This window comes from Lepus europaeus, chromosome 1 (assembly GCF_033115175.1).
Source record: "Lepus europaeus isolate LE1 chromosome 1, mLepTim1.pri, whole genome shotgun sequence".
In the NCBI taxonomy this organism is placed as follows: domain Eukaryota; kingdom Metazoa; phylum Chordata; class Mammalia; order Lagomorpha; family Leporidae; genus Lepus; species Lepus europaeus.
The window spans coordinates 94,703,594-94,728,892 of NC_084827.1; the positions used below are offsets into that span (position 1 = coordinate 94,703,594).

At 42.1% G+C, this 25,299-nt stretch overlaps 1 protein-coding gene across 5 annotated transcripts in view; it reads left to right on the forward strand.

Moving 5' to 3' along the window:
- The window catches only part of FMNL2 (formin like 2), a 353,117-nt gene that overhangs the window by 218,102 nt on the left and 109,716 nt on the right, over positions 1-25,299 (forward strand). For all 5 annotated transcript variants that reach the window (XM_062186790.1, XM_062186799.1, XM_062186780.1 and 2 more), the window contains exons 3-4: positions 13,276-13,356; positions 21,091-21,167. In XM_062186790.1, the coding sequence (XP_062042774.1) occupies positions 13,276-13,356; positions 21,091-21,167 (158 nt within the window). The remainder of the gene's footprint in view (positions 1-13,275; positions 13,357-21,090; positions 21,168-25,299) is intronic.

The window sequence follows — 25,299 nt, forward strand, 5'->3', positions numbered from 1 at the left end:
TCCAGTGTTGCAGGTGGAGGCTTAACCTGCTACACTACAGCACTGGCCTTGACCATTATGTCTTAGATGTTGTCTGTTGTCCAGTTCATATTTACCAGTTTTTCTTAAGATATATCTTCCACCTGACCCATACCATTGAGGATCCTAGTGCAGGCTCTGTCACACATTGCATCTGCTGTATGTTTGTAAAGTCACTTTAAATCTTGAGGCATTCCTTTGTGGATGCATCCACCCAGTCCCTGCCTCTATCTTTATGTAGACATCTCCTCTTCTCCCTCATGTCTCTGTCTTTTCTTTTGTGAGGATGCTTAATGGATTTAGAGCCCGTTTGTATAATCCAGGATGATCTCATCTGGAGATCTTTAATTATTCTGCATTTGTGAAGATCCCTTTTCCAATTATGATCATATTCAATTTCTCAGAGGTTTGAGCATGGGCATATCTGTCTTTGGGGCCACCATTCAACCCACTGCAGATACCAGCATGTATGTATTCACATAATGCAGTTAACATCTGTGTAGCATTCAAATTGGATACTGGTGGCCTTGAGGGTTAGATTCTGCACAGTCAGGTTGCTGGTAAGGCTGTTTTCCTCCTATAGCTTCAGCTTCACCCTGGGGGTTGTCTGTTTCCAATCAAAGGGAGATAGGACATGCAGGTGCATATTCTGACCCAAGCCTAGAAATGGTGTGTGCCACCTGCACTCTGTTAGGTAGGCTGGCAACTAAGGGTGAGAAACATGGGCAGATTGAATGCTCAGGTAGAAGAATGATTTGTAGAAGAGCCTCTCACTGTGTAACACAATGCCCAGTTTTGGTAGTGTGATGCTTCATTTGGTTTACATGGAGCTCAGTATTAAGACTTTTAGATGCATTCATTAATTAATCCAGTGAATAGACGTGTAACTGTAGAGGTGAGGGAAAGCAAAGAGGCAGTCATGTGTGGATCTGAATTTTCCCAAACCAAGTATTTCCTATGATGAGTTGGGAAAAGACTCCAGGTGGTTACAAGTACCAATTTGTTTATACTGAGTTCCAGCAACATGCCAGGCCAGAATTGGCTATGGGACATGGTTATTTTAGCCAAACTTAAAAGGAGGGGGGGGGGCATTTTGTCTTTTGATGATCTTGAAGTTTTGAAGGGACAATCTTCTTTTTCTTGAGTCTCCAAACCTGAGGAAAGGCGTTGACTTAATTGACATTGAAAATAAGATGAGTTTCTTTCAATTTCCTTCCTGAAAGCAGTTTCCCTTCCATTAACACTCAATCCAGGTGTCTGTTTCTTTGATCCTAAAACACTGGAGAAGCAATCAAAGCAGCAGATGCCAACTCTTGAATGCTGAGCTGTTTTGTATTCAGTATCAGGAGTCCTGGAAAATTGAGGCTGAATCTTGAAGTAAGTTGACATCTTTTCCCCTCGCTGAGGTCCCCTTTCTCATATAGCTTTTATAGTGTGTGTGTGTGGGGGGGGGTGAGGCAGGGGGTCTAGTCTGGAAGAGAAAGAATGAGTTCTTTATAAACTAATCTCTTTTCAGGAGCTCCACACGAGTGCTCTGTCAGAAGTGGTGTTCAGCTCCACTCTCAGAGCGAGATGCTAAGGCCCCGTCTGCTCTGAAGCTTTGAGGCTTCCTTTTCCAAAAACAGCATCACACTAACTTACTTTCCAGACTGGCAACGCACATGGAATTGTGGATCTCCACCTCCTTCCCTGGCTAATTACTTGGGCTAAGTTAGCTTACTTGGTTGAGTTGTTTGAAGGAAACTTCATTGTATGAATGAGAGTCCTTGTTAAATTTGGAGGCGCTGTTATGGGAAATGGAGACTATTACAGCAGTTTAATTAACATGGACTAGATTGAGGTTGACCCCATCTTTCAGAACATATTCATTAAGCAAATTTAAGTGATTTATTAAGCTGTACTAGTTACTAATACTTTATGATGTTTGAACATCTGCATGTTTAATTCATAATCTTTGCTGTAGAAGAGTCTTTTGGCTCAGCTGTCACACACACTCAGAAAACAAAAGTTACATGGGTTTCTGGAAACTACCCTGGGAATGTTTGAGCTGATATTAAAACTAAGATTGGGAGTGCATTGTGGCACAGTGGATTAAGCTGCTGCTTGTGATGCCAGCATCCCATATCCAAGAACGAGTTCGAGTCCCAGCTGCTGCACTTCCCATCCAGCTTCCTTCTAAAAATGCATCCTGAAAAGCAGTAAATGGTGGCTCAAGTGCTTGGGCCCCTGCTACTCACCTGGGAGACCTGGTTGGAGTTGCTGGCTCCTGGCTGTTGCTGGCATTTGGGGAATAAAACAGAATGGAAGAGCTCTCTCTGTTTGATCCTCTTCCTCTTTCTCTTTCACTCTCTGTTACTTGGCCTTTCAAATAGATGAAAATAAATTAATAAACATTACCAAAAGATGGAGCTTTTTTTATTTTAAAGGTTATATATTTGTGAGGCCAAGTTAGAAGAAATCTTCGTTTCCACTCCTTTCTCTATCTTCTAGTTCATTCCCAAATGGCCACAATGACTGGGGCTGGGCCAGGCTGAAGCTAGGAGCTTCTTCTTCTGCCCACATAGGTGCAGGGACCCAAGCACTTGGGCTGTCCTCAGCTGCTTTTCCAGGCACTTTAGCAGGGAACTGGATTGGAAGTAGAGCAGCTGGGTTTTGAACCGGTGTTCATATGGGATGGCAGCATTGCAGGCCGTAACTTAACACCCCCACCACAGCAGCAACCCCAAGAATGAACTCAAAAGTGAGGTCTGTAAATGTCCGATTCTGAAAAGTTTTATGTTTAAAGAAAATGTCATAATGGTTTGCAAAGGTTTTTGGAAAATATTGCCCGTGGATGACCTTGATCACCATGTGGTTGTGGCTTCCTCACTATCAATCAGTTGAATGATTTATTGAGCTCACACTGTGAAGAGAGATATGTCAGGTCCTATATCCATCATGTTTTATGCTGAGTCTTTCAAAATGAGATAGAAAAAATAGATGTGTTCCTTTTTTTTTTTTTTAAAGATTTTTTATTTATTTGAAAGAGTTACACAGAGAGAGGAAAGGCAGAGAGAGAGAGAGAGGTCTTCCATCCACTGGTTCACTCCCCAGTTGGCTGTAATGGCAGGATCTGCGCAGATCCAAAACCAGGAGCCAGGAGCTTCTTCCAGATCTCCCACGCGGGTGCCCAAGGACTTAGGCCATCTTGTACTGCTTTCCCAGGCTGGATCGGAAGTGGAGCAGCCAGGTCTTGAACTTGCACCCATATGGGATACCTGCGCTTCAGGCCAGGGCATTAACCCGCTGTGCCACAGTGCCCCCTCCTTTTTTTTTTTATTTTAACGATTTAGATGTACTCTTATTAAACGTAAACTACAGAGGGGCTGGCATTGTGATACAGTGGGTTAGGCTGCCCGCCACCTGTAATACAGCAACCCATATCAGAGTGCCGGTTTGAGCCCCAGCTGCTCCACTTCCAATCCAGCTTCCCTGCTTATGTGCCGAGGAAAGCAGAGGAATGGGGCTCAAGTGATTGGATACCTGCCAACAATGTAGGAAACCAGGATGGAGCTCCTACGTTTGACTTGGCCATTTGGATAATGAATCAGTACATGGAAGGTCTCTTTCTATCTCTCTCTTTCTGTTATTTCTTTCTTTGTTAAAAATAAACTATATAAAGTTCATGGAAAATGGAATTAAAAGGTAAGTTTATTTTGGTGCAGAAATATTTAAAATCTCTGCATTTTTTCCCCCTAATGAGTATTTGTTGATGACTTTCAAGGAAAGGAGCTTTAAAAGGAGTCATTTTCTCAGGTCATTTGGGGGTCTGTGGCCTTTATTCCTGCTGCACGAGTGGAACAAAATTGTGATTCCACTTAAAGAGCAAAAATACACAGCAAATTGATTTTGATTTCCAGTTATACCATAGATATCTATTCAAGCTTTGCCTAACCGCAGATCACAAAGATTTTCTTCTAGTAATTTTATAGTTTTGGTTCTTAGCATTTGAATCTATAATCTATTATGAGTTACTTTAGGTACCTAGGGTAAGGTGAGGGTAGCGAGTCACCCCCCGGACCCCACATGTGTATCTAACTAGTTCAGCACCATTTGATGAGTAGACTCTTCTTTTTCATATGAACTGCCTTGGAATCTCTGACTGTCAGCTAGTTGGCCAAGTGTGTGTGGGCCTGTGTACTCTTTTCCGTTCCACTCAACTATACTTTTATCCTGATGTCAGTTTGTCACTAGGTTGATTACTGCCTTAACATCAGGTATGAATTCTCAGTTTTGTTTCTTTGTGAAAATATTTTGGCTATTCTAGTTTCTTTAGATTTTTATATAAATTTTAGAATCAGGCTTGTCAGTGTCTAAGAAAAAGCATCCAGGATTGAGGCTGGAATTGCATTTTGTCGTAGATCAGTTGGAGGAGAACTGACATCTTAATAGTATTGATTCCTCTGATCTGTGAATATGGTATCTCCATTTAGGTTTATTATCTTGCAGGAATGTTTTGAAGTTTGAATGGTACAGGTCTTGCTCCTATTTTGTTAAATTAATCCATGAGCTTTTCATAATGTATTGAATGATACATTTTAAAAATTCAAGCTTCTAGTTGTTTGCTCCTAGAGAAATACTGTTTTTGAACAACCACCTCACCTACCATTTCATTTGTCCTCCTCTTGACAGAGATGCTTTGTTACAATATTCCATCTATCAAAACCCAGTTCTTCCATGGAGCCTATTTTATGGCTTCTGTACTGTAAGTAGCAGTACAGAACAGCACAGTACTGTTATTCATGGCTATGGGTAAATGTTCAAGGGTAGTATTCTGTGCTTGGCTGTGATGCTTACGTTTATGCCTAATGTAATGAAAGCTTATGGTAAGGACAGGCAAGAACTGATAACTTCCCCCTGTGTTCTCAGGTGTTCTGTTCACAAGGCTGATTTCTGTGCTTGTATCAGACACTCGCTGCCTTTACTAGGATACAACTTCTTTTCTACGTCCTTGTATGCTTTCTCCTTTAAAGATTCACTGACATAATTTATATTCTTCATAAGTACTCCATCAGAAAGCACCCACTGAAATTCTGAGAATTGTACCCATGTATTTGTGCATTGTTTGAATAGGGTAAGTGAAGTTTCAGAGAAGCCATTCAGTAGAATTGGCTTGCCATTATTTCAAATTATTGAGTGAAAATTATTCATACTGTTAGGTAAATTGTGAGATGCCTAATGGTTTCTACAGGAAATCTAAGGCTTACTCCTTTTTTTTCTCTTCTTGTGAGGATCATACCTCTATTCCTTCTCACCTGCCCAATGTTTTATTTGTATGCTGCGTGGGTATCTCTGGAGACTTTTAAAGATCTCCAGTACTTTATTCATGTTCATAAGGTTCCTGAAATGTATAACAAATGAGAGAAGGGGGCTTCATATTCCCATTTTTCAGATGAAAAAATAAGGCATGTTTATATTCTTTGTACTTTCAGAGGAAGAGTACTCCCCAGGGTTTAGCAAAATTTTCATGAGCACATAAACTGGAACTATAGTATTATGAGTATTTTAAAATATAATTGAAAAAATTCCTGAGTTTTTGCTTATCAAGGATATGTACATTTTCCCTGTAGACTGACTAAAAATCAGGAGTTGACATATGAAAGTAGGAAAGAGTAACCTAATGCCATGATTGATGAACACTAGTGCATAGCAGATCTACCAGGGGAATTTAAGAAAAAATGCAGATTCCTGGGTGCTTGGTGGATTGGATCAAGAGACTGTGTAATTTTGCAAGCATCCTCACTTGCAGGTTGTAGATCTTCAGTGACTTAAAAGTATATGAAGAGATGGATATGTTAACTTATCTGATTTGATAATTCTACAATATATACATTCATCAAATCATCACATTTTGTCTACATATGTACCTATTTGTCAGTTCAAAATAAAATTTAAAAAAAGTGCAAAGATTGAGGTGGGCATTGTGGTAAAGTAAGTTAAGCTATGGCTTGGGATGCCTGCATCGCACATGGGAGTGCCTGGTTTGAGTTGGAACTGTTCTTCACTTTTGATCCACCTTCCTGTTAATGTGTTTGGGAGGGAGGCAGTGATGTGCAAAGTGATTGGAAGGCCATCGTTCATGTAGGAGATTTGAATGATGTTCCTGAATCCTGGCTTCAATGGCTTAGCCTAGCTTTTGTGCAAGTGAAACACTGGATGAAAGATACCTCTCTCTGTCCTTCCTTGTTTTCTCTATCACTCTGCCTTTTAAATAAAGAAATTTTACAAACACACATACACACACCAATTTACAAGAATGGAAATCTTTGGCAGTTGGGGAAAGAGCAAAGGATTTTATGATTATCATTACAAAATAAACGTAACCTCCCATTGCTTTATCCAGTTCTTAGATCCTCAATACCAGCTATTCCTTTTTTACACTGCTAAGTGTCCAGCACTGTGGTGGTTGACTCTTTGCTTAGGTTGACATGAGATTGTAAATAAACAAATTTTATTAGTCTGACCCTGCCATTACAGATTCAGTGAAAATACCTTTTAAATTAGGGAAGCACAGTTCTCATTGCATATTAGAAAATGAGCTTTGGAATGTTTTGATCAGATAAAACCTGTAGAAGAAAGTCTTGCTAGTCTAAATAAAGGAAACCATTTGGAAAAGTCTCATCAAACGTTATTTTCAGTCTGAAATCTGTAATGGAATACTTGGAAAGCTGTCCTCTCTTCTCCGACTAGGAAAATGATTTCATATTCAGGGCTGAAGAATGCTTCAAGGCACTCCAAGAAACTATGGCTGTGGAATGAATCTGATGTGCTGATTGTTCAAGTCTAGTCTAGTGTAGAAATGGCCAAGTTTTAAAAATTGGGACTGGCGAGAGTCACAGAGTATTAACCATATGTTTTTCCACTACTCAGAACTCCTGATTGACTCCGGTTGTCTATCGTTTGCCTATTACCTGACTTTCACTGCTATGTGTTCCAACTTTCCCCTTAGATTTTTTTTTTGTACCATTACTTTTCATAAACTGTATTACTGGAACCCAGCTAAACCCCTTGAAGCTATTAGCACATGCTCTTTGCTTCTCAGCCTTTTGTTCTGTGTTCCGCCATCTGGAAAACTTCGTCTCCTGCCTGTCCCACTATCCCAGAGTATCTGTATGCTGCCCGTCCTTCAAAATCCAATTCCAAAGCCACTTTGTCCAGGGAGGTTCCTTTGATCATCTCAGTTGGAAAGAGCCTCACCTTTCTTTGAACTTCCAGAGGAACACATATGGCTCTTATCATATTCTGCTTTGTACCACAGCTATGTCTGTTGTATCTCAGAGATGAGATTTAACACTTTGGAATTGAATTTATTTCTTCTGTGCTTTTTACAAGTATCTTGTATAATGTGTTCTGGATGAGTGAAGGAACAAAATGAACAGTTTATTTATTTTTTAGTTTGATATTTTTCATCTTAGTGCCTGGAAACAAGGGATGACCTACCTGTGACATAAAGACTGAAAAGGTTTGGAGACAGGGTTTTGTTTAGCAAAATGTGTACATCTAGTGATAGCCACAGGGAAAGTTGAAATAGTAACACAGCTGGCGTTAGCTTCCGGTGTAGCTGTTCTACAAATTAGACTCCCACTTAAACTTGCCTTCTCGGCCATTGGTTATAGTAAATAGGTAGGGTCTGAATATTTTTTATTTTCTTCTAAACTATCCTCTTTTACCATTCACCACCTACTGATAACTTCAAGAAAATTCATGGAAATGGAATTTAAAAAATAAGTTTAGGGGCTGGCATTGTTGTACAGGGAGTTAAGCTACTGCTTGCAATGCTAGCATCCCACATCAGAGACCTGGTTTGAGTCCTGGCTGCTCTGCTTTAAACCTAGTTTCCTGCTACTGTGCCTGGAAAGCAGCACATGATGGCTCAACTACTTGGGCCTCTGCCACCCGTGTGGGAGACCTGAACTCTGGCTTTGGCCTGAACCATCGCTGACCATTATGGCCATTTGAACCAATGGATAGTAGATTGCTATTCATATTCATTCATTCATTCATTCTCTCTGTCTTTCGCATTGCCTTTAGAATAAATTAATGAATATTTTAAAATATGAGTTTGTTTTTGTTGCAAAATTTTTTTTGAAGACTATCCTTTTTTCATAGTACATGTTTTTAATGAACTTCTTGTAGATACTTTCTGTAGGAGGGACAGGCTGACAGCTCTTCTGAAATATCAGGAGTATTTTAAACTATCTACTTGAAAACCAGAAGTATGCTTTCTGTTGGGGATTTTGGTACTCCAAATTCCTTGGGGGCATCCAGGCCTCATTGTGTAAATTGCTTTCTATTTGTATAAATTGTTCACTATATGAGAGCTGAGATGGTCATGACTCAGCCCAGCCGCTCCTGCTTAGCATCCCTGATTGTTCTTGGTGTACCCCTCACCCCTAACCCTCATCCCCACCCCTTCTGCAGGTGCACTGTTCTTGGCCACTTCTATACTTACGTTATTTCTGTCTATATGTAACATTAATGTAGTATCCTATTTTGCCTGACTGCTTATTTCAGCATTTTCCAAATTAGAGGGAAAACCCCTTGAGGACATGGCTTCTTTGTGTTTACCCAACTCTGAAGAGCACTTAGCACCAAGCTAAATCTTGCCAATTAGTACTCACTCTAATGGTAAGGTGCTGGTGGTAATTGCAACTCATTTACAGGCTATAGTTTGCTTACTCAGCGTTTGAAAAGGATACCCAACTACTTCCAGCTTCTGATAAGGAAAACATTTAAGTGTACTGAGTTTATGTCTTATAAGCAAAACCCTTGGGGTTTTTTGCTTACTAAAGTGAATTATTATAGAATTAGAATGATAGAACATTAACATTGGGATAACACTGCTGACATGCCTCCCGAAGGCTGCATAAGCAGTTTATGTAGCTCTGCTAATACACTACTGAAATAGAGCCTGTGACCCTATGGCCATCCCAAGAGAGAAAGTCAAGGGTAAGTGTGTGCCCTGAAAGCCATTCATTTCCTGGAGTCACCCTCTATTTTCAGCTATCATTTCTTGCCTTAAACATCAAAAACTACAGTATAAGGTACAGTTGAGTGGAATTCTGTTTGATTTTGGAGGTTTTTAATTCTATCTTATTTATTTATTTATTTATTTATTGAGAGGCAGAGAGAGAGAGAGAGGGGTCTTCCATCTGCTAGTTCACTCCTCAAATGGCCACAACGGCCGGAGCTGGGCCAATCCGAAACCAGGAGCCAGAAACTTCCTCCAGGAAATTCCTGGGCCATCTTCCACTGCTTTCCCAGGCCATAGCAGAGAGCTGGAGAAACTCAGAAGTGGAGCAGACTAGAACTGGTGCCTGTATGGGATGCCCACACTGCAGGCCGTAGCTTTACCTGTTATGCCACATCTCTAACCTCAGAGCTGCTTATTCAAGCAAAATAGAAATTTGCAAAATAGAAATTCCTATAACATGCTTGTTGTAAGTTCAGCTCATACCAAATCTCAATTAATTTCTCATGTAATTAAATACATGGATAGAAAGGATGTAAAAAAGCAGGAATGTTTTGGGAGATGAGTGGAATGTCCATTTTCAAGCCTTTATGTAGAAAGATTTAGCATGACAAACTTTATTGGGTTTAAGTGGAGAAAGGGGAGGGAGGACAAGGATAGAGGGTAAGTCCCAAAGAAACCGTTCAGCTGGTTTGAAAGAACCTAACGCTGCCTTTCTGTGTCTAATAGAAAAAGCCACATTGAAGCATAGCAAATGAGTTCATTTACTGTGACTTACCTAATTAATTTAGTATGCTCTTGTCACAGCCCCTTCATTTAGTTCCTTTCAGAATGCCTGGGTTTTTGAATTCTGGTTACAGTAGACTTGAGCTTTAGTCATTAAGTGGAGTCCAATAAATGCTTTGTCTTTTCCCTTATCTGCAGAGCAGGTCTTGTTTAGGCAGCCTCGCTATCTTGGTGAGCAGTGCGGAAGGGGTGAAGGGTTCATGAGAAATGCATGGCTATGAAACACATCAGGTGATCCTGGAGCCGCCAGAGACTCGGAGCTGGCTCCTCAGCTAGTGCCTTCAGCTCTGTTCAGAGCCTGGCTGACTCGTGTCTAGCCCTGAACCTGCTGGACATAGAGTGCAGAGGCCCTGCTCAGGGCATTTTACAGCCATCTTTCCATACTTTGTAAACTTAGAAAAAATTTCCCTTCCCTAATGAGAGATGTGACTTGTATATGGCATTTAATGGAAGTTTAATTCTCTGAAAATGATCAGGACCAAATGCGTACTAAGTATTCTTCATACTGAGACTCGATGAAAGGTAAGGTTTTTTTTAATTTATTTTTTAAATGCGCTGTCAAATTCAAGATGAGTGCACTTACTCCAGTGTTGTGAAAAGGAACAAGGGTCAGAGTCAGAGCTTGCATTTGAATCTTTGATCTCAGATACAGAGTTGATGGAAAACTAGCATTAACTACATGGTGTAGTAGGTTAATTAACTACACTAACTACTGCATGGTGTAGTAGGTTATGCCTCTGCCTGCGGTGCCAGCATCCCATATGGACGCCAGTTTGAGACTCGGCTGCTCCACTTCTGATACAGCTCCCTGCTAGTGGCCTGGGGAAGTACAGGATGATGGCCCCAAGTGCATGGGCCTCTGCCTCGACATGAGAGACCTAGACGAAGCTCCTGGCTCCTGGTTTCAGTCTCTGAGCTCTGCAATCTACTCAGCCAGTTTCTGTTATTTCACAGGGATAAATATGACTCTTGTGCTGTGAAGACACAGCCCATGAGAACAAAGTCAGACACTTTGCGGTAATGGTTGACCAGTTTGGATTTCAAGTCCTGAAGCACATAGAGCACTGGCCAGAGTTACAATTTATTGAGTTCCTTGTGTTTGTGACCTTATATTGAGAGACAGATGTGCTTTGCCATCACAAAAGGGAACACAACTTGTGTCGTTACTGGTTGTAGGATCTTTAAATATTGAGATAGAGTTTTATTATTAAAAAAACATAGTTTTTCTTTATATCTTAATATCTCTGATTATCACTTGTCATATAAAGTAGGAAATAAAAACTGACTTCTAGATAGCTCATCAGTTCATTTTTCAGAGGATTTTGTGAGCTAGACTGTCACTAAATCCCCATGGCTCTGATCCTGTAGTGTAGTGACAGTCTTTTATATAAGACTTTATGACCAGGAGAAGCACCTGGCTCCTGGCTTCGGATCAGCGTGGTGCACTGGCCGCAGCAGCCATTGGAGGGTGAACCAACGGTACAGGAAGACCTTTCTCTCTGTCTCTGTCTCTCTCACTGTCCACTCTGCCTGTCAAAACAAACAAACAAACAACAAAAAAAACACAACTTTATGCACAGACACAGTGATGGCACTAGAAACATTGCATACTTGTGAATTATTATTTAAAAATTGTGCTCAAGACAGGCAATTTGAAGTTATAACTAGGAACAGTGTGCTCATCTTTTTTTTTTTAAAACAAGCTTTATGGAGGTGTAATTTAAATATTATAAAATTCATTCTAATTGATTTTAGACTAAGGGAAAATACCAATAGATGTTTTACTAGAAACCGTTTGTCTTATAAATTATTAAATAATATATTTTCAGTAAGATGATCTGTTCAACATTAGTAAGATGATCCTTAGCATTTCTAAATCTGTACTTAAGCACAACTACAGAAGACTGGGAAGAATGTTGGGCATCCTTGTGTTGGAGAAATGCAAGCTTATATGGGATAAACAAATGCTTAAGCATGCTGCCCAATTGTCAGTGTTGTGAAATACCAAAAAATTCCATTATGGAGAAAACAGTAATCAAATTAAAAAGAATTGCCAGGAAAACATCTTTTAAGGTATAGGGAGAAAAGAATTGTCCTCATTGATGAAAACCTTGCTTTTGTTTGTGTTGTTTTTTTGATTCCTTTAAAAGCTGATTTGTTTAGTGTGGGTTTTTTGTTTTTGTTTTTTGTTTTTGTTTTTGGTAAAATAAAGCACATATACAGAAAAGGTTGTGAAACCTAAGAATCACTGTGATGAGTGATTCTTACACTTGTGTTACCTGTGTAACTACTGCTCAAGTCAAGAAGCAGAACATTGCTGGCCACTTGGGACTCACTGTACTTCCCTCCTTGGATACAACCTTCTCCTCACCTCAGTCTTTTACACTTAAAGTTGATCATCTCCAGGTACACACACACTATAAGATTATATACACAGATACCATACATATATATGTATAGTCTTACTACTTGAGTGTGTGTATCTCTAACCACTAAAGTTTAATTTTGTCTGATTTGAAAGTTCATATACATGAGATAATGTGTTTGTTTTGGCTCACCATCAGGCTTGTAAGACCCTTCATAGGAGCAGTGGTACACTATTGTCATTGTAATATAATATGCCATTATTGGAATGTAGTCCAGGTACTTACTCATTTGAAAGTTAATGGGTATTTGGTTTTCACCCGAGTTCATATACTATTATGGTTCTGCCTTGGACATTGTTGTCTATAAAACCCAATAAATGTGTGCAAGATTTTCTCAAAGTGTGGTTCCTTTATTGGCAGCATCAGCATAGAACTTGTTAGAAAGAACTTCTGGGGCCCTACCCCAAATCCTCATTCAGATATCACCTTGGGATATACATCAAGTATACTCTGTTATTTGTGCTCACTCCAGTGACAGTGCCTTTGCTCAAGCTGTTTTTGGATTTTTTAATTTGGAACTGCTTTAGGAATCCACTAATAACAGCAATGTATGTGAACACACATAAATACATAGACACTCCTGCCTTCCAATCTCTTAGCAATAGTCTGTCTACTGTGTGTCACATTTTGGCTCTTTTCAAAGATAAACTAAATATCCAATAGATGAAGATTTGCCATCTGAAGACAGAAGAATATGCAGTAAAGACCTGGTCAAAGAAAATCTGAAACAGATTGAGCAAAACATTATGAAGCTACAGGGAAAACAGCTGGACTAACATGAGTTCAGATCTGTGGGTCCTGTTCACTGGCTGTGTCATCATCAAAGAGAAGTGTATTCCATGTCTCTGAGCTTTGGTTCTCCTGTGCAAAGAGAAGATTATATACTCTATTATAAAAGATTAGAAACAATTAGTACATAATGATCATCTGTGGGGTCATGTTCCTACATGGATGCATTTGGTCACGGATCCGTAATGTTTATCTGTTTGATCTGTTTCATATCTTTCATGATTTTTACTTGTGTGCTTCCTGCAGGAACGATTCCAGGTGAAGAATCCTCCTCATACATACATTCAGAAACTCAAAGGCTACCTGGACCCAGCTGTAACCAGGAAGGTAAGATGGATGGATGTGTTCCCACTCTTTGTTGTTGCCTCCTCACAAGCCGGCAGAGCCTCTGTGCACTGGAAGAGATCTTTCCTCTGCATTAGTTTCTGCCCCGGACCTCCAGGAAAACAGCCATTGCAAACGGACTACATAAGAAGCCAAAGGAAAAATCCTCCTGACTTGAGGATGTGTTTACAAGTACTTTGCTGAAATGGGAGTCACGTACCTCAGTTGGTTATCGAGTCTCTGCTATTTCCAGTTATAACAGTGCAGGGAGTCCGGTGCAGAGGTGGTAAGGCCCCTAGGGAAGCAGGCCTCGCAGAGGACTACTTGCCTTTCATGCCTGTGTGCATTTCTAGAGACCTTGAAAAATCACTGGGGCTTTGTCATCCCAGCTGTGCACAGACTTCCTGTGTTGATGCTGTAAGCAGCTTCCCCACCCAGAACCCTCCCCTGGCCCTAAGAAGGTAAGGAGAGAATAGCGGATTCCATTCTCCACTGACTCCCTGCTTTTACAAACAAGCCCTGCTTTGTGCAGCCACACAATTGAATTAAGCTGATGCCTCGTGGTAAAGGATGTAGCCTGGTACAGCCCTGCGGCCCTGGGTCAGTCCTGGGACGTTTCAGAGCAGCGCTGTTCCTGCTATGGATGGGTGAAGGGGCTCTCCTCCACATAACACTTGTTTTTCCACTGATCTTCCACAACTCCTGCTTTCAAGGTCCCAGCACAAATATCTCAAGCTGAAGTCACTCTGTTGTTTAGATGTCTGACTCATGAGAAAAGAAAGGCACACTTTTCTTGGTTAGCCACTGTCCCTAGGGCTCTTGATGCTTGTATATTTTTAAAAATTGCCTTCTCTTTTTCATCTTTTTCTATTCTGTCTCCTCTCTCCCCCTCCTCCAAAGTACAGCAAAGTAGAACAGCAGTTACTTGCTTTTGGAAGTTTCCTGGGCTCTTACTGCATGCTTCACATGCACACAAGGTGAAGTAGAATCTAGAAATGATGAAAAATGTCCAGACTTCTCGTGTTGGCTCTATGTCTAATGAGACTCAAGTGTGTTGCAGCCCTGTCCTATAGGAATGTTCCTGTCAAAGTAACATAATACTTCTCCCCCTCACAAACACAGCATCCACACTTGATAAGGAAGATCTGTTTTGGCCAGTATGTGGTGCAGTGGCTTAAGCTACTGCTTGCAACTCTAGCATCCCGTATTGGAGTCCTGGCTACTCTGATTCCCACTAAGGCACCTCAAAAAGCAGTGTAAGCTGGCCCAAGCACTTGGGCCCCTGCAACCCATGTAGGAGGTTAGGTAGAGCTCTTGGCTTCAGCCTAGTCCAGCTCTGCTGGCTGTTATGACCATTTGGGGAGTGAATCAGCAGATGGAAGGTTTTTTTTTCTCTGTCTCCTCCTCCTCACCCCCACCCCCTGGCCTTTTACATAAATAAATTAATCGTTTTTAAAAAATGGTGTCTTGGCTGGCGCCGTGGCTCAACAGGCTAATTCTCCGCCTTGCGGCGCCGGCACACCGGGTTCTAGTCCCGGCGGGGCACCGGATTCTATCCCGGTTGCCCCTCTTCCAGGCCAGCTCTCTGCTGTGGCCAGGGAGTGCAGTAGAGGATGGCTCAAGTGCTTGGGCCCTGCACCCGCATGGGAGACCAGGAGAAGCACCTGGCTCCTGGCTTCGGATCAGCACGATGCGCCGGCTGCGGCAGCCATTGGAGAGTGAACCAACGGTGAAGGAAGACCTTTCTCTCTGTCTCTCTCTCTCACTGTCCACTCTGCCTGTCAAAAAAAAAAAAAAAAGTGTCTTGTCAGGCCCCCAAAATGCTTAATTCTTGTTAGTTTCTCTCTTTGCTTTTTGCCCTTAAGCATACAATAGCTGGAGGTGATGTTGTGGCGCTGTGCATTAAGCTGCCTCCTGCAATGCTGGCATCCCAAATGGGTACCGATTCATTTTCCTGGGTGCTCTGCTTCTGATCCAGCTCCGTGCTAATATGCCTGTAACAGCAAAGGAAGATGGCCCAAGTCCTTGGGTGCCTGCACCCATGTGGGAGAGCTGGATAAAGCTCCTGGCTTGGGCCTTTCCCAGTCCTGACCATTGTGACCATTTGGGGAATGAACTAGCAGATGAAAGTTCGGTCTCTCTCTCTTTTTCTTTCTTTCTGTAACTCTTGTCTTTCAAATTAAATAAATATTTTTAGAAAAGAGAATATAGTAGTCTTAATTTGATCAAGTTAGGGATGGTTACAAAGGAAGACACCTCCATACAAACAAAATACACACCTCTCCCCCAGAGCAGTTGTTTTTCTGCACTATTCACTTGCTTAAGGCAACAAGATCCTTTTTAGTATGAAGTTCTACACTAGACTAGGCTTCCAACATGCAAGCCGGATGGCTCAGACCCCACCCAGCGTTAGGCACCCTCGTCCCCAGCTAAGTGGACAGAGATTGTACACACGACTGAGATCTGCTCTTACTCAGAGTCCATTCTAACCTTGAACAATTTTCTCTACATTTTTCAAATTCTAAAAATGGCGGGGGTGGGGGTGGAGTGGGGTGAGAGGGAGATATATAAACTGCCAGAGAGTGCTGCTGAGCCTCTCAGCCCCATGGCCCACAAGAAGGAAGATGCTTAGAGCAGAGCCGGGAGCTTCCTCCCTACACAGTTCCGCTTCTCCTTGAGATCCGTCATTCCAGGTTCAGTAAGACAAAACAACACTAACAAACCGGTTTTCTCGCCAATTGCTGAATAAAAAAGGAGGAGGACCCAGGATGTGGACCCAAGATGTGTGTCTGGGCCTTAACTGCTCACCGCTCTGCCCTGGCCCACGTGCTCCCCTGTCCGGCCCTGTTTGCTCTGCGCCTCAGGAGCTCTGTCTTTCGGCTCAGCAGGAAGTGACAAAGGTGTTGGGTGAAGCACCCCTGCCTTAGGCAGGTTTCTGTCAGCAGGTGGCGAGGGGCAGTGATCTGCTGCACACAATGGAATTGTGTCACTTAGAGCCTGGAAAGCCGGGATTTGTTGGGAATAAGGCGTGGCTTGCAGTTAGAATGAGCTTAGAATTCTCAGCTGTAATGTGGTGCAGGGAAGGGGGTTGGATTTCCAGCCCAGGTTTCACAGTTGGCCAGAGCAGGCTGAGCAGGCCCTTTAACTACGTCTGGAGTCCTTGGACGTGCCGTTCATTCATCTGTTGTCTAGATTGAATGGAAGATGCTTAACTTGCTCCTTAAAAAAATGTCTTAAGTATTTTCTATGTCAATTTTCTTCTCAATCATCTTAAATGAAACCCTCCAGGGCAGGGGAGGAAGCACCTCAATTAGATATCTCTGACCAGAAGCAGCGAGCAGCTCATTTCAGACCAGCTGTTGGTTGTCTGTGGCTTTGGCTGCAGATCGGGAAGAAGGGAGTCTGGTCCTTCACCGGAACCGCAGTTGTGGAAATGAAACTCGAAACTCACTGCACAGCTCGTGGCCCCTCCTTGTATGCAGGGACGAGAGTAGGGTCCAGACTGCTAATGGATCCTACCTGGCTGCTTTCTGCTGCTCTCTGCAGGCACACGATTGCCTTTGAAGTGTGGCAAAGGATTCTGGATACGTTTTAGCAGTGCACAGTGTTGGCACTCCTTGTTAATGTGTTAGAGAGGTGGTTGCCAAGGCTTCTCCGTAGTCCACAGTTCAGCTGAAAATGGAGCCTTTCCAAAGATGATAGAATACAGGGCACAGGCAGTTGAGTTTGACCTCAGTTATGCCGTTAGAAAGGATAGTGCCTCACTTAGTGCCAAGTAAGTGTCAGCTGCTGAGGTTACTGTTCCCACAGAGGGTTTCGATTTCCTTGTCTTGTTTTGACACGTATCTCTTGGTGCTTCAGCCAGTCCTTGTCTATGCTCTATCCTCAGTTCTGTGCTGGGTGCCTTCTGGCTGATGGCATACACAGAAGACCACCTTGACCCTAGAAAGCCTAAGGTAGACGTAGGGACCAGCTAAGCCCAGGGCTGTAGGGAATGCTGCAGAACTGCACGTGACATGCAGCCTGGGACACTGAGTTAGTTTCCAAAGGTCCCTTGTGCAGACAGCCTGACTGATGTGGGAGAGGCCGCTGTGGAGCAGCTGGCACACCTAGAAGTGGCTGCCTGTCGTGGGACCACGGGTCCTGCTTTCCTTTATGGCAAATGCAGGATTGAGTGTTTCGTCTTCTTTCTCTGCCCTTCTTTATCCAAGCTGCAGAACTGCCCACCCTTGGCCCTTGAATTCATCTCGGCAGAGCACCCTTTAGTACTCATCCTGCTCTGCCTCCCTTTTATGCCATGTGCTGCCCTGGGCGTCTTCTTTGCCGGAAGGGGATCCAGGAAACTCTGGGCTTGGATGTCTTGGCAAACTATCCATGACCCCACCTTTCTTAGGCCTTTGAGTATAAAAATACATTGAGAGACAGACAGACAGATAGCTCCCACCTGCTGAATCATGTCTCAAATGCCCACAATGGGCAGGGCTGAAGTTGGGAGCTGGGAACTCAGTCCAGGTGGCAGGAACCCAGTTACTGGAGCCACCACTGCTGCCTCCCAGCATTTGCATTAGCAGGAAGCTGAAGTCAGGAGTCCGACCTGGGAAACAAACCCAGGTACTGTGATGTGGGACACAGGCATCCTAGTGAGCATTTTTACTGCTAGGCTAAGCAACTGTGTCCTTTTGGCTATTTTTGATAGAAGAGGGGAGTGAGCCATCCTCTTTTTACAACATATTAGGGATATTTCTCTTTCTTATATCCCACTATACCTGGAATTAGAAAGCTGAAAAAGTCTTTTCAGTGTGCTTTGTGAATAACAGTTATGAAAAAATAGTGAGGAAGTCAAGGTCTTGCACAGGAGGAGGAGAGAAATGATGGGAGCCTATCTGTGCCAACACCATTCCAGGCCTTCCTTGGGCTGACTCATATTCTGGAATCCTCATTGCTAGTCTCCTTCCTGCCCTTGGACACCTTTCCCCCAAGCCATGGGAGCCATTAGCAGAGGTTGGAGCCAGATGACTGTGTTTCTGTTGTAACCATGGCAGCAGGGGAGTCAGATCCTGCTCCTCCTGAGAAAAATGCTCAAAGCTTTTTCTTGTCAATGACAGCTCTGATCTGTAGTGCAGAGAGCCTGGGACTCTTCATAGAAGGTGCTGCCTGTTGAATTCCTTCTTCCAGAGTAGCCTGATCATAGCCACTGCTGGAGAGTGTTTCTGTAGGAAGGTTTGTTCCAGTGAACTGATATATGGCCCCGCCTCCCCCCACCCCATTGGTAGCACGCGTGTTATTAAGAGTCCAGAAAATAGAGAGATGTAGACATTTACTATCAGAGGAGAATTTAGTAAAGAAGGCAGACCTTGATGGAGTCTTGGAAGCATAGGTAGGATTTTGATGTTCCAGAAGAAGGACCTTCCAGGTGGTGATTTGGGGCAGAGGTAACTCTGAATGTTGATTTTTGGAGCGTGTTAGGTCATGAGGAAAAGAGTTAATGTAGCAATCCCGAGACTGCTATCAGTAGCAAGGCCTCCTTGCAAGGTTAGTCCTTGACTGGCTTCTGGGAACTTGTATTTTGGGAAGATTCCCACTCCTCCCTGATAAGAATGGCTCACTTTGCCTGAACCATTGATGAAAACACTATGGTTAATGCGAAATCTCTGTTTTCCTCCTGGGAGTTGGGAATTATTATCTTTTATTGGAAAGGCAGAGACACAGAGAGGGATACACAGACATGGAGAGATCTTCCCATGCGCTGGTCCATTCTCCAGATGCCCACAACAGCTGGGACTGGGCTGGGCCAGGCTGAATCTAGGAGCTGGCAGCTCAGTCCAGGTCTCCCACGTGGGTGGCGGGGACCCAGGTACTTGAGCCATCACTACTGGCTCCCAGGGTGTGCATTAGCAGGAAGCTGGAGGAGGAAGCAGAGCCTGGATGTAGACATAGGCACTCCGGAATGGGATGCAGGCGTCCCAAGCGGCGACCTAACCACTATACCAAATGCCTGCCCCTGGAATGCTGATACGGGCCTGTGAGACTAGTCCCCAACAGAGACCCTGGATACTGAGTCTCTGATGAGCTTTATACACATCATCACTGTCATTTGTGACGTCTTGGCGAGAGGACTTTTGGAAGCTGGTTTCCGTATTTCATCCCATGCACATTTTCTCTGTGAATCTAGCTTTATGTTCTTCTAGCAATGAGTGTGACTATATGCTATGTCCCATAAGTCCTCCCAGAGAATCTTTGAGACTGGGGGCATCCTTGGGCTCCTTGACTCATAGGTATATTGGTGAATATTGTTGGGTATGTGGGGCTGGAGACAGTAATCTGCTTACTTCAAGATTCTTATTACATGAAGTAAGTAATTTTCCTGTTCCCTTCTGACAAGCTAATTTTCAGTATAAGAAAAATTTGCACAACTGACAGATGGGAGAAATTATTTACAAATAATGCAACTGATAAAGGGTTCATAACCAGAATATACGAAGAGATCAAGAAACTCCACAACAACCAAACAACCCAGTGAAGAAATGGGCCAAGGACTTAAACAGACATTTTTCTAAAGAGGAAGTCCAAATGGCCAACAAACACGTGAAAAAATGCTCAGGATCACTAGCTGTCAGGGAAATGTAAATGAAAATCACAGTGAGGTTCCACCTCACCCCAATTAGAATGGCTTTCCTTCAGAAATCAAACAGCAAATGCTGGTGAGGATGTGGGGGAAAAGGTACACTAATCCTCTGTTGGTGGGAATATAAACTGGTAAAATCACTATGGAAGTCAGTTTGGAGATACCACAGAAATCTGAATATAGCCCTACCATATGACCCAGCCATCCTACTCCTGGGAATTTACCCAAGGGAAATAAAATCAGCAAATAAAAAAGATATCTGCACCCTCATGTTAATTGCAGCTCAACTCACAATAGCTAAGACATGGAGTCAACCTAAATCCTCATCAACTGAAGACTGAATAAAGAAATTATGGGATATGTACTCTATGGAACATTACACAGTGGTTAAAAAAATGGAATCCAGTCTTTTGCAACAAGATGGATGAATATGGAAAACATCATACTTAGTGAAATAAGCTAGTCCCCAAAGGACAGATACCATATGTTCTCCTTGATTTGTGATAACTAACAGATCACCTAAAAGGAAATCTGTAGAAGTGAAATTGACACTTTGAGAAGCAATGACTTACTTGAACAGCCCTTGTCTTGATTGTCAAGGAACATTTTTTTTGTTTTTTGTTTTTTTTTTTTCTTATTGGAGAATGGAACTGGAAATGGGAGAGGGAGGAGGAAGTTGGGTGGGAGTGGGAGTGGAATTGGGAGGGCGGGTATGGTGGAAAGAATCACTATATTCCTAAAGTTGTACTTAAAAAACTTGTGCTCATTGAATAAAAGGTTTCTTTGGGGGGAGGGGGGAGAAAAGAAAAATTTGCACAAAAGAGAAATGTGAAAGAATCCCACTTTAGAAGTGATGATATTTTTCATATGATGTTAAACTTAAATAATATGTAAACAATACCACATAGAACCAAAAAGATACCTCAATTAGAATTTATAAGAGTACAATGACAGATTCAGATGATTTAAGTACATTGAAAAAGTTTTCTGAAAAACTTTGCCAATAAAAAAAAAAAAAACCTGCCCATTAAAAAAAAAAAAACTTAAATAATAAGCTACAGTTATAGCAGTTGCCAAAATGTTCTATGAGAATGTATGTTCTTGTGTTACAGAAATTTAGACGGCGTGTTCAAGAGTCTACACAAGTGCTAAGAGAACTGGAAATTTCTTTAAGAACCAACCACATTGGGTAAGTATATCCCTTTAACATCTTAACCGTAAGGCTTTTAGAAACTTCATAAACGATTCATTTCCGAAAAGTTGAGCTTTCTTATTGCCCATTGTAAGAAGCTGAGGTTTAGACGGGTAGAGACTTTGTTCTTGAATCACTCACCTGTATAAGAATCATTAGAGGGCAGCCATGGGTTAGCGGCACTGTGCATTAAGCCACTGCCTGCGACACCGGCATCCCATATGGGCACCAGTTCAAGTCCCTGCTGCTGCACTTTCAATCCAGCTCCCTGCTAAAGTGCCGGGGAAAGCAGCAAAGATGGCCCAAGTGCTCAGGCCCCTTCCTGCCAGGTGGAAGTCCTGGACGAAGCTTCTGGCTTGTGGCTTCAGCCTGACCCAGCCCTGGCTGTTGTGGCTCCTGGAAGATCTGTCTCTTCTTCTGTAACTCTGCCTTTCAAAAAAATAAGTCAATCTTTTTGTTTTTAAAGAATCCTTAGAGGCAGGGCAGCTGATCTTTTATTTGAGGCATTTTTATCACTTCTATGTTTTCTTGATACAATTCTATGTAAGCAGTTCATAGTGAGTGCTTGCTTTGATGTGCATGTAACAACTCTGGCAAAACAAGAGCCCTTTTGAGTGGCTGTAGACAAAGATCCTTGGAGATCTATAAACTTCACTGTAGTTATTCAAGTTGGTTAGTTGGAGCTTCTCCACCCGCACACCTCTGCCCCTCCCTCCCAAACCCTATCCTCAATTTCATGGAGTTTTGGGCCAGAACTGGCAGATGCTGGAGTAATGTCACCTGACTCACCTTGTTACACTTGAACATGGTGTTCTGAGTTTCATTTCAATACATCTCAAAACTTCAAGACTATGAAGTGTTAATCTGCTCTGAGACAATAAACTTTGGCCGATCTCTGCAAACAAGCATTTCTGAAAGTGTCTTTCATGCCACAGCATGGTTGGTTTACCCTGGACATGTAAACTCTATTCCAGGCTTCCCTACCTTTGGGTGACATAATTGTCCAGTACCTTAAAATAGAAGGCTTATCTCCAAAGCAAAATGATACCAGGTATCCAATTTTACAGCATGAGTTCCACCCAAAGTACCTGTTTAACACTGAGCAAAATTTTTAAGTCCTCTGGGTATTGATTCTTTGAACTTTACAATGACAGGGCTATAGGCTTTTAGAATTTTCCCATGTGACTTTCTTTGCAGGCCTATTGGAAAGGAAAATTTCATGTGTGTATTGCCTACGGTTTTACAGCGTATTATAAAATAGGTATATCATATAAATAGCAGTTCTGCTTTAGACTATGACTGAGGTAAAGTGGGTGGGGATCCTTTTTAACTTTTCTGCCAAGGGCCATTTGGATATTTATAACATCATTCACAGTCCTTACAAAATTATCAACTTGAATTTTGAGTCCTGCCTGTAGTTGCATTGGCAGAGCCAGACCAAATGATTTAATGGGTTTTATGTGGCCTGCAGGCCAAGCCTTCCCACCCCTGAAACCATTCCAATGGTTAAACTAGCACAGTTACTTCAGAATTAGCTTTCTTAAATTGTAGGAATGCTTTTAATTTATAAGTGAAGGAACTTGGGTGAATGTTCATTTCTTTAAGGCATGTTGGTCACCTTGAGAATGAATTATGAATAATGAAAAATGAAGTGATTCTAGCCTTTGTGTTAAAAAAACGGACAACAGAGCAGTGAGTTACAGAATCATGATTTTGGAGTGGGAAGAGAAATTAAGGATTGCCTAATACCTCATTTTACAGATGGAAGGAATTAAGGACCAGAGAAGGTGAGTGAATTATACAGATTCTACAGCCAGGAAGAGCCAGGTGCTTTTGCTCAACATACCCTGTTCTCTTTACTATGTAGCTTACCCTGGCAGCTTTTTCCCTGAAAGGAATTGAGATAATCAGGGTTCTGGGATCAAAGCATTGAGGCTTGTCTATTGGGGGTGAAGGTAGTGGTAATTTAATGCAGTTGGGCATCCAAACTTAGGAAACTTAAATACTTTCCAGAATTTATGGCTCAGGAACTAGATTCTGTTTGGTATGGCTGAGCTCTGCGCCTTTGGCCCTTCTTTAACTGAAAATGGTGGGATGAGTTACAGCCAGGATTTCTACAGATTGTCAAAAAACATTTCTTGAAGCATTGCTAAAATAATGTGAAATTGACCATCAAATACCAAAGCAAGACAATCATTTCCAATACAAAGTTGGCTGAATAGAAAAGCCTTGGCTGGGTTGAAGCCAGTGCAATCTGCAAGCAATTGGAGTGGTTTGTTGTTGAGGATACTATAGGCGTGCTGAAAGATTCTTACATTTCTTTCATCTTCATTTTCCCTTGCCTACCATCTCTGTGAGACACACTTTGGTTTTAGCAGCAGAAATATTTATGGAGATGCATTGTCTGGTTGTTTGCAGCCAGTTACTGTCATAAATTTATATGGATGAAACCACACACCAAGTTTTTGATCTTTCTTATCCTGAAAATTCAACCTTGAGCTGAACTCTTCGTGTAAACTAACTGGCTTCACCTTATTTGATTGGGAACTTTTCTAAAGAATTGCCTGAAAGTGATAAAAATAATCAATTATTATAGTCAGCCATTCTTGCAATGTAAGGTGCTGTATAAAAGATTCATAGATTTTATTGTACTCTTTATGGTACCCATAATATGAATATGATTGGGTGCCCATTGACCTCATGGACAAAGAGATCTTGACTCATATTTTTACTATGCTCCCTTCTTTGGTCTTAGGTAATAATGTTGCATAAGGCTTTATTCTTACCAAGTGCAACAGATTCTCATCTGTGAAATGAAGATAATATTTCATAGAGGCCGGCGCCGTGGCTCAACAAGCTAATCCTCTGCCTTGCGGCGCCGGCACACCGGGTTCTAGTCCCGGTTGGGGCGCTGGATTCTATCCCGGCTGCCCCTCTTCCAGGCCAGCTCTCTGCTATGGCCCAGGAGTGCAGTGGAGGATGGCCCAAGTGCTTGGGCCCTGCACCCCATGGGAGACCAGGAGAAGCACCTGGCTCCTGGCTTCGGATCAGCGAGATGCGCTGGCCGCAGCGGCCATTGGAGGGTGAACCAACAGCAAAAAGGAAGACCTTTCTCTCTGTCTCTCTCTCTCTCACTATCCACTCTGCCTGTCAAAAAAAAAATTTTTTTTATCATAGAGATATTGTAAGAATTAAATGGAACTAATAAAGGAACTTAAACTTAGTAGTTATTTAATGTGAGGTAGTTTTTTAATTATCATTGCAAATGATATCTGCTAATAATCCATTACTTTATAATACATACCTAAGGAATTCCATGTAGAGAATGTTACTTCCTCTAATATGATCCTGACACATAGCAGATTGTGATTCCTGGAAATTAAAAGGAAGGATTACATTTAAAATCTACTTGTCTTGAAAAAGTTATTGGCACATGCTTGCTTTTCAAGGTTAACATCTTGGGCTTTGTTGAGATAACATTCTAAAGTGCAGTTTTGTAAAGCAAATTTTGATATAAGCAAATTTTGAATTTTGATATAAGCCTAAAACTCGATAAATGGAGTGGTCTTTTGAAAAAGAAAATTAATTTTCTTTGAGCCAAGTTGAAATAAGAATTGGACTAGACATAATCCCATTTAGGTACTCTTAGGAACTATAATAATAGAGAGGAATTGGATTATGACTTATCCAAGTGCTTGAAATTACTTGGAATACCCTTGAAATGAACCAAGTAGCATTAGCATCTGTTGGCCGCGCATTGTGAATAGATGGATGTTATGATGCTTGGGAAGTCAGTGCAGTAGGATTCAAGTGATGGTGGAGGTGAACAGAATGGACTGACTGGCTTTCTTCTGTGGACCTGAGCTGTAAGCTGTCCCTCCTTGGAGGTAATTTATTTTAGTAAAACTGCCTATAATGGTGGCAAATTACTTTTCACCCTGAAAAGTTTCAGGTCACAGAAATTCTCGAAGAGACTCCTTCCACTTTATCTCTTTGGGGAGTTGAGAGAACAGCATTAGCTTGCAAGAGGAATATGGGGGAGTGGGAGGAGTTTTGTCAAAAAAGGAAGAAGCCGAGGAACTGCTTAGTAAATGACTTCTCTCTTGGGTGTTCAGGTTTCTTTGTGAAC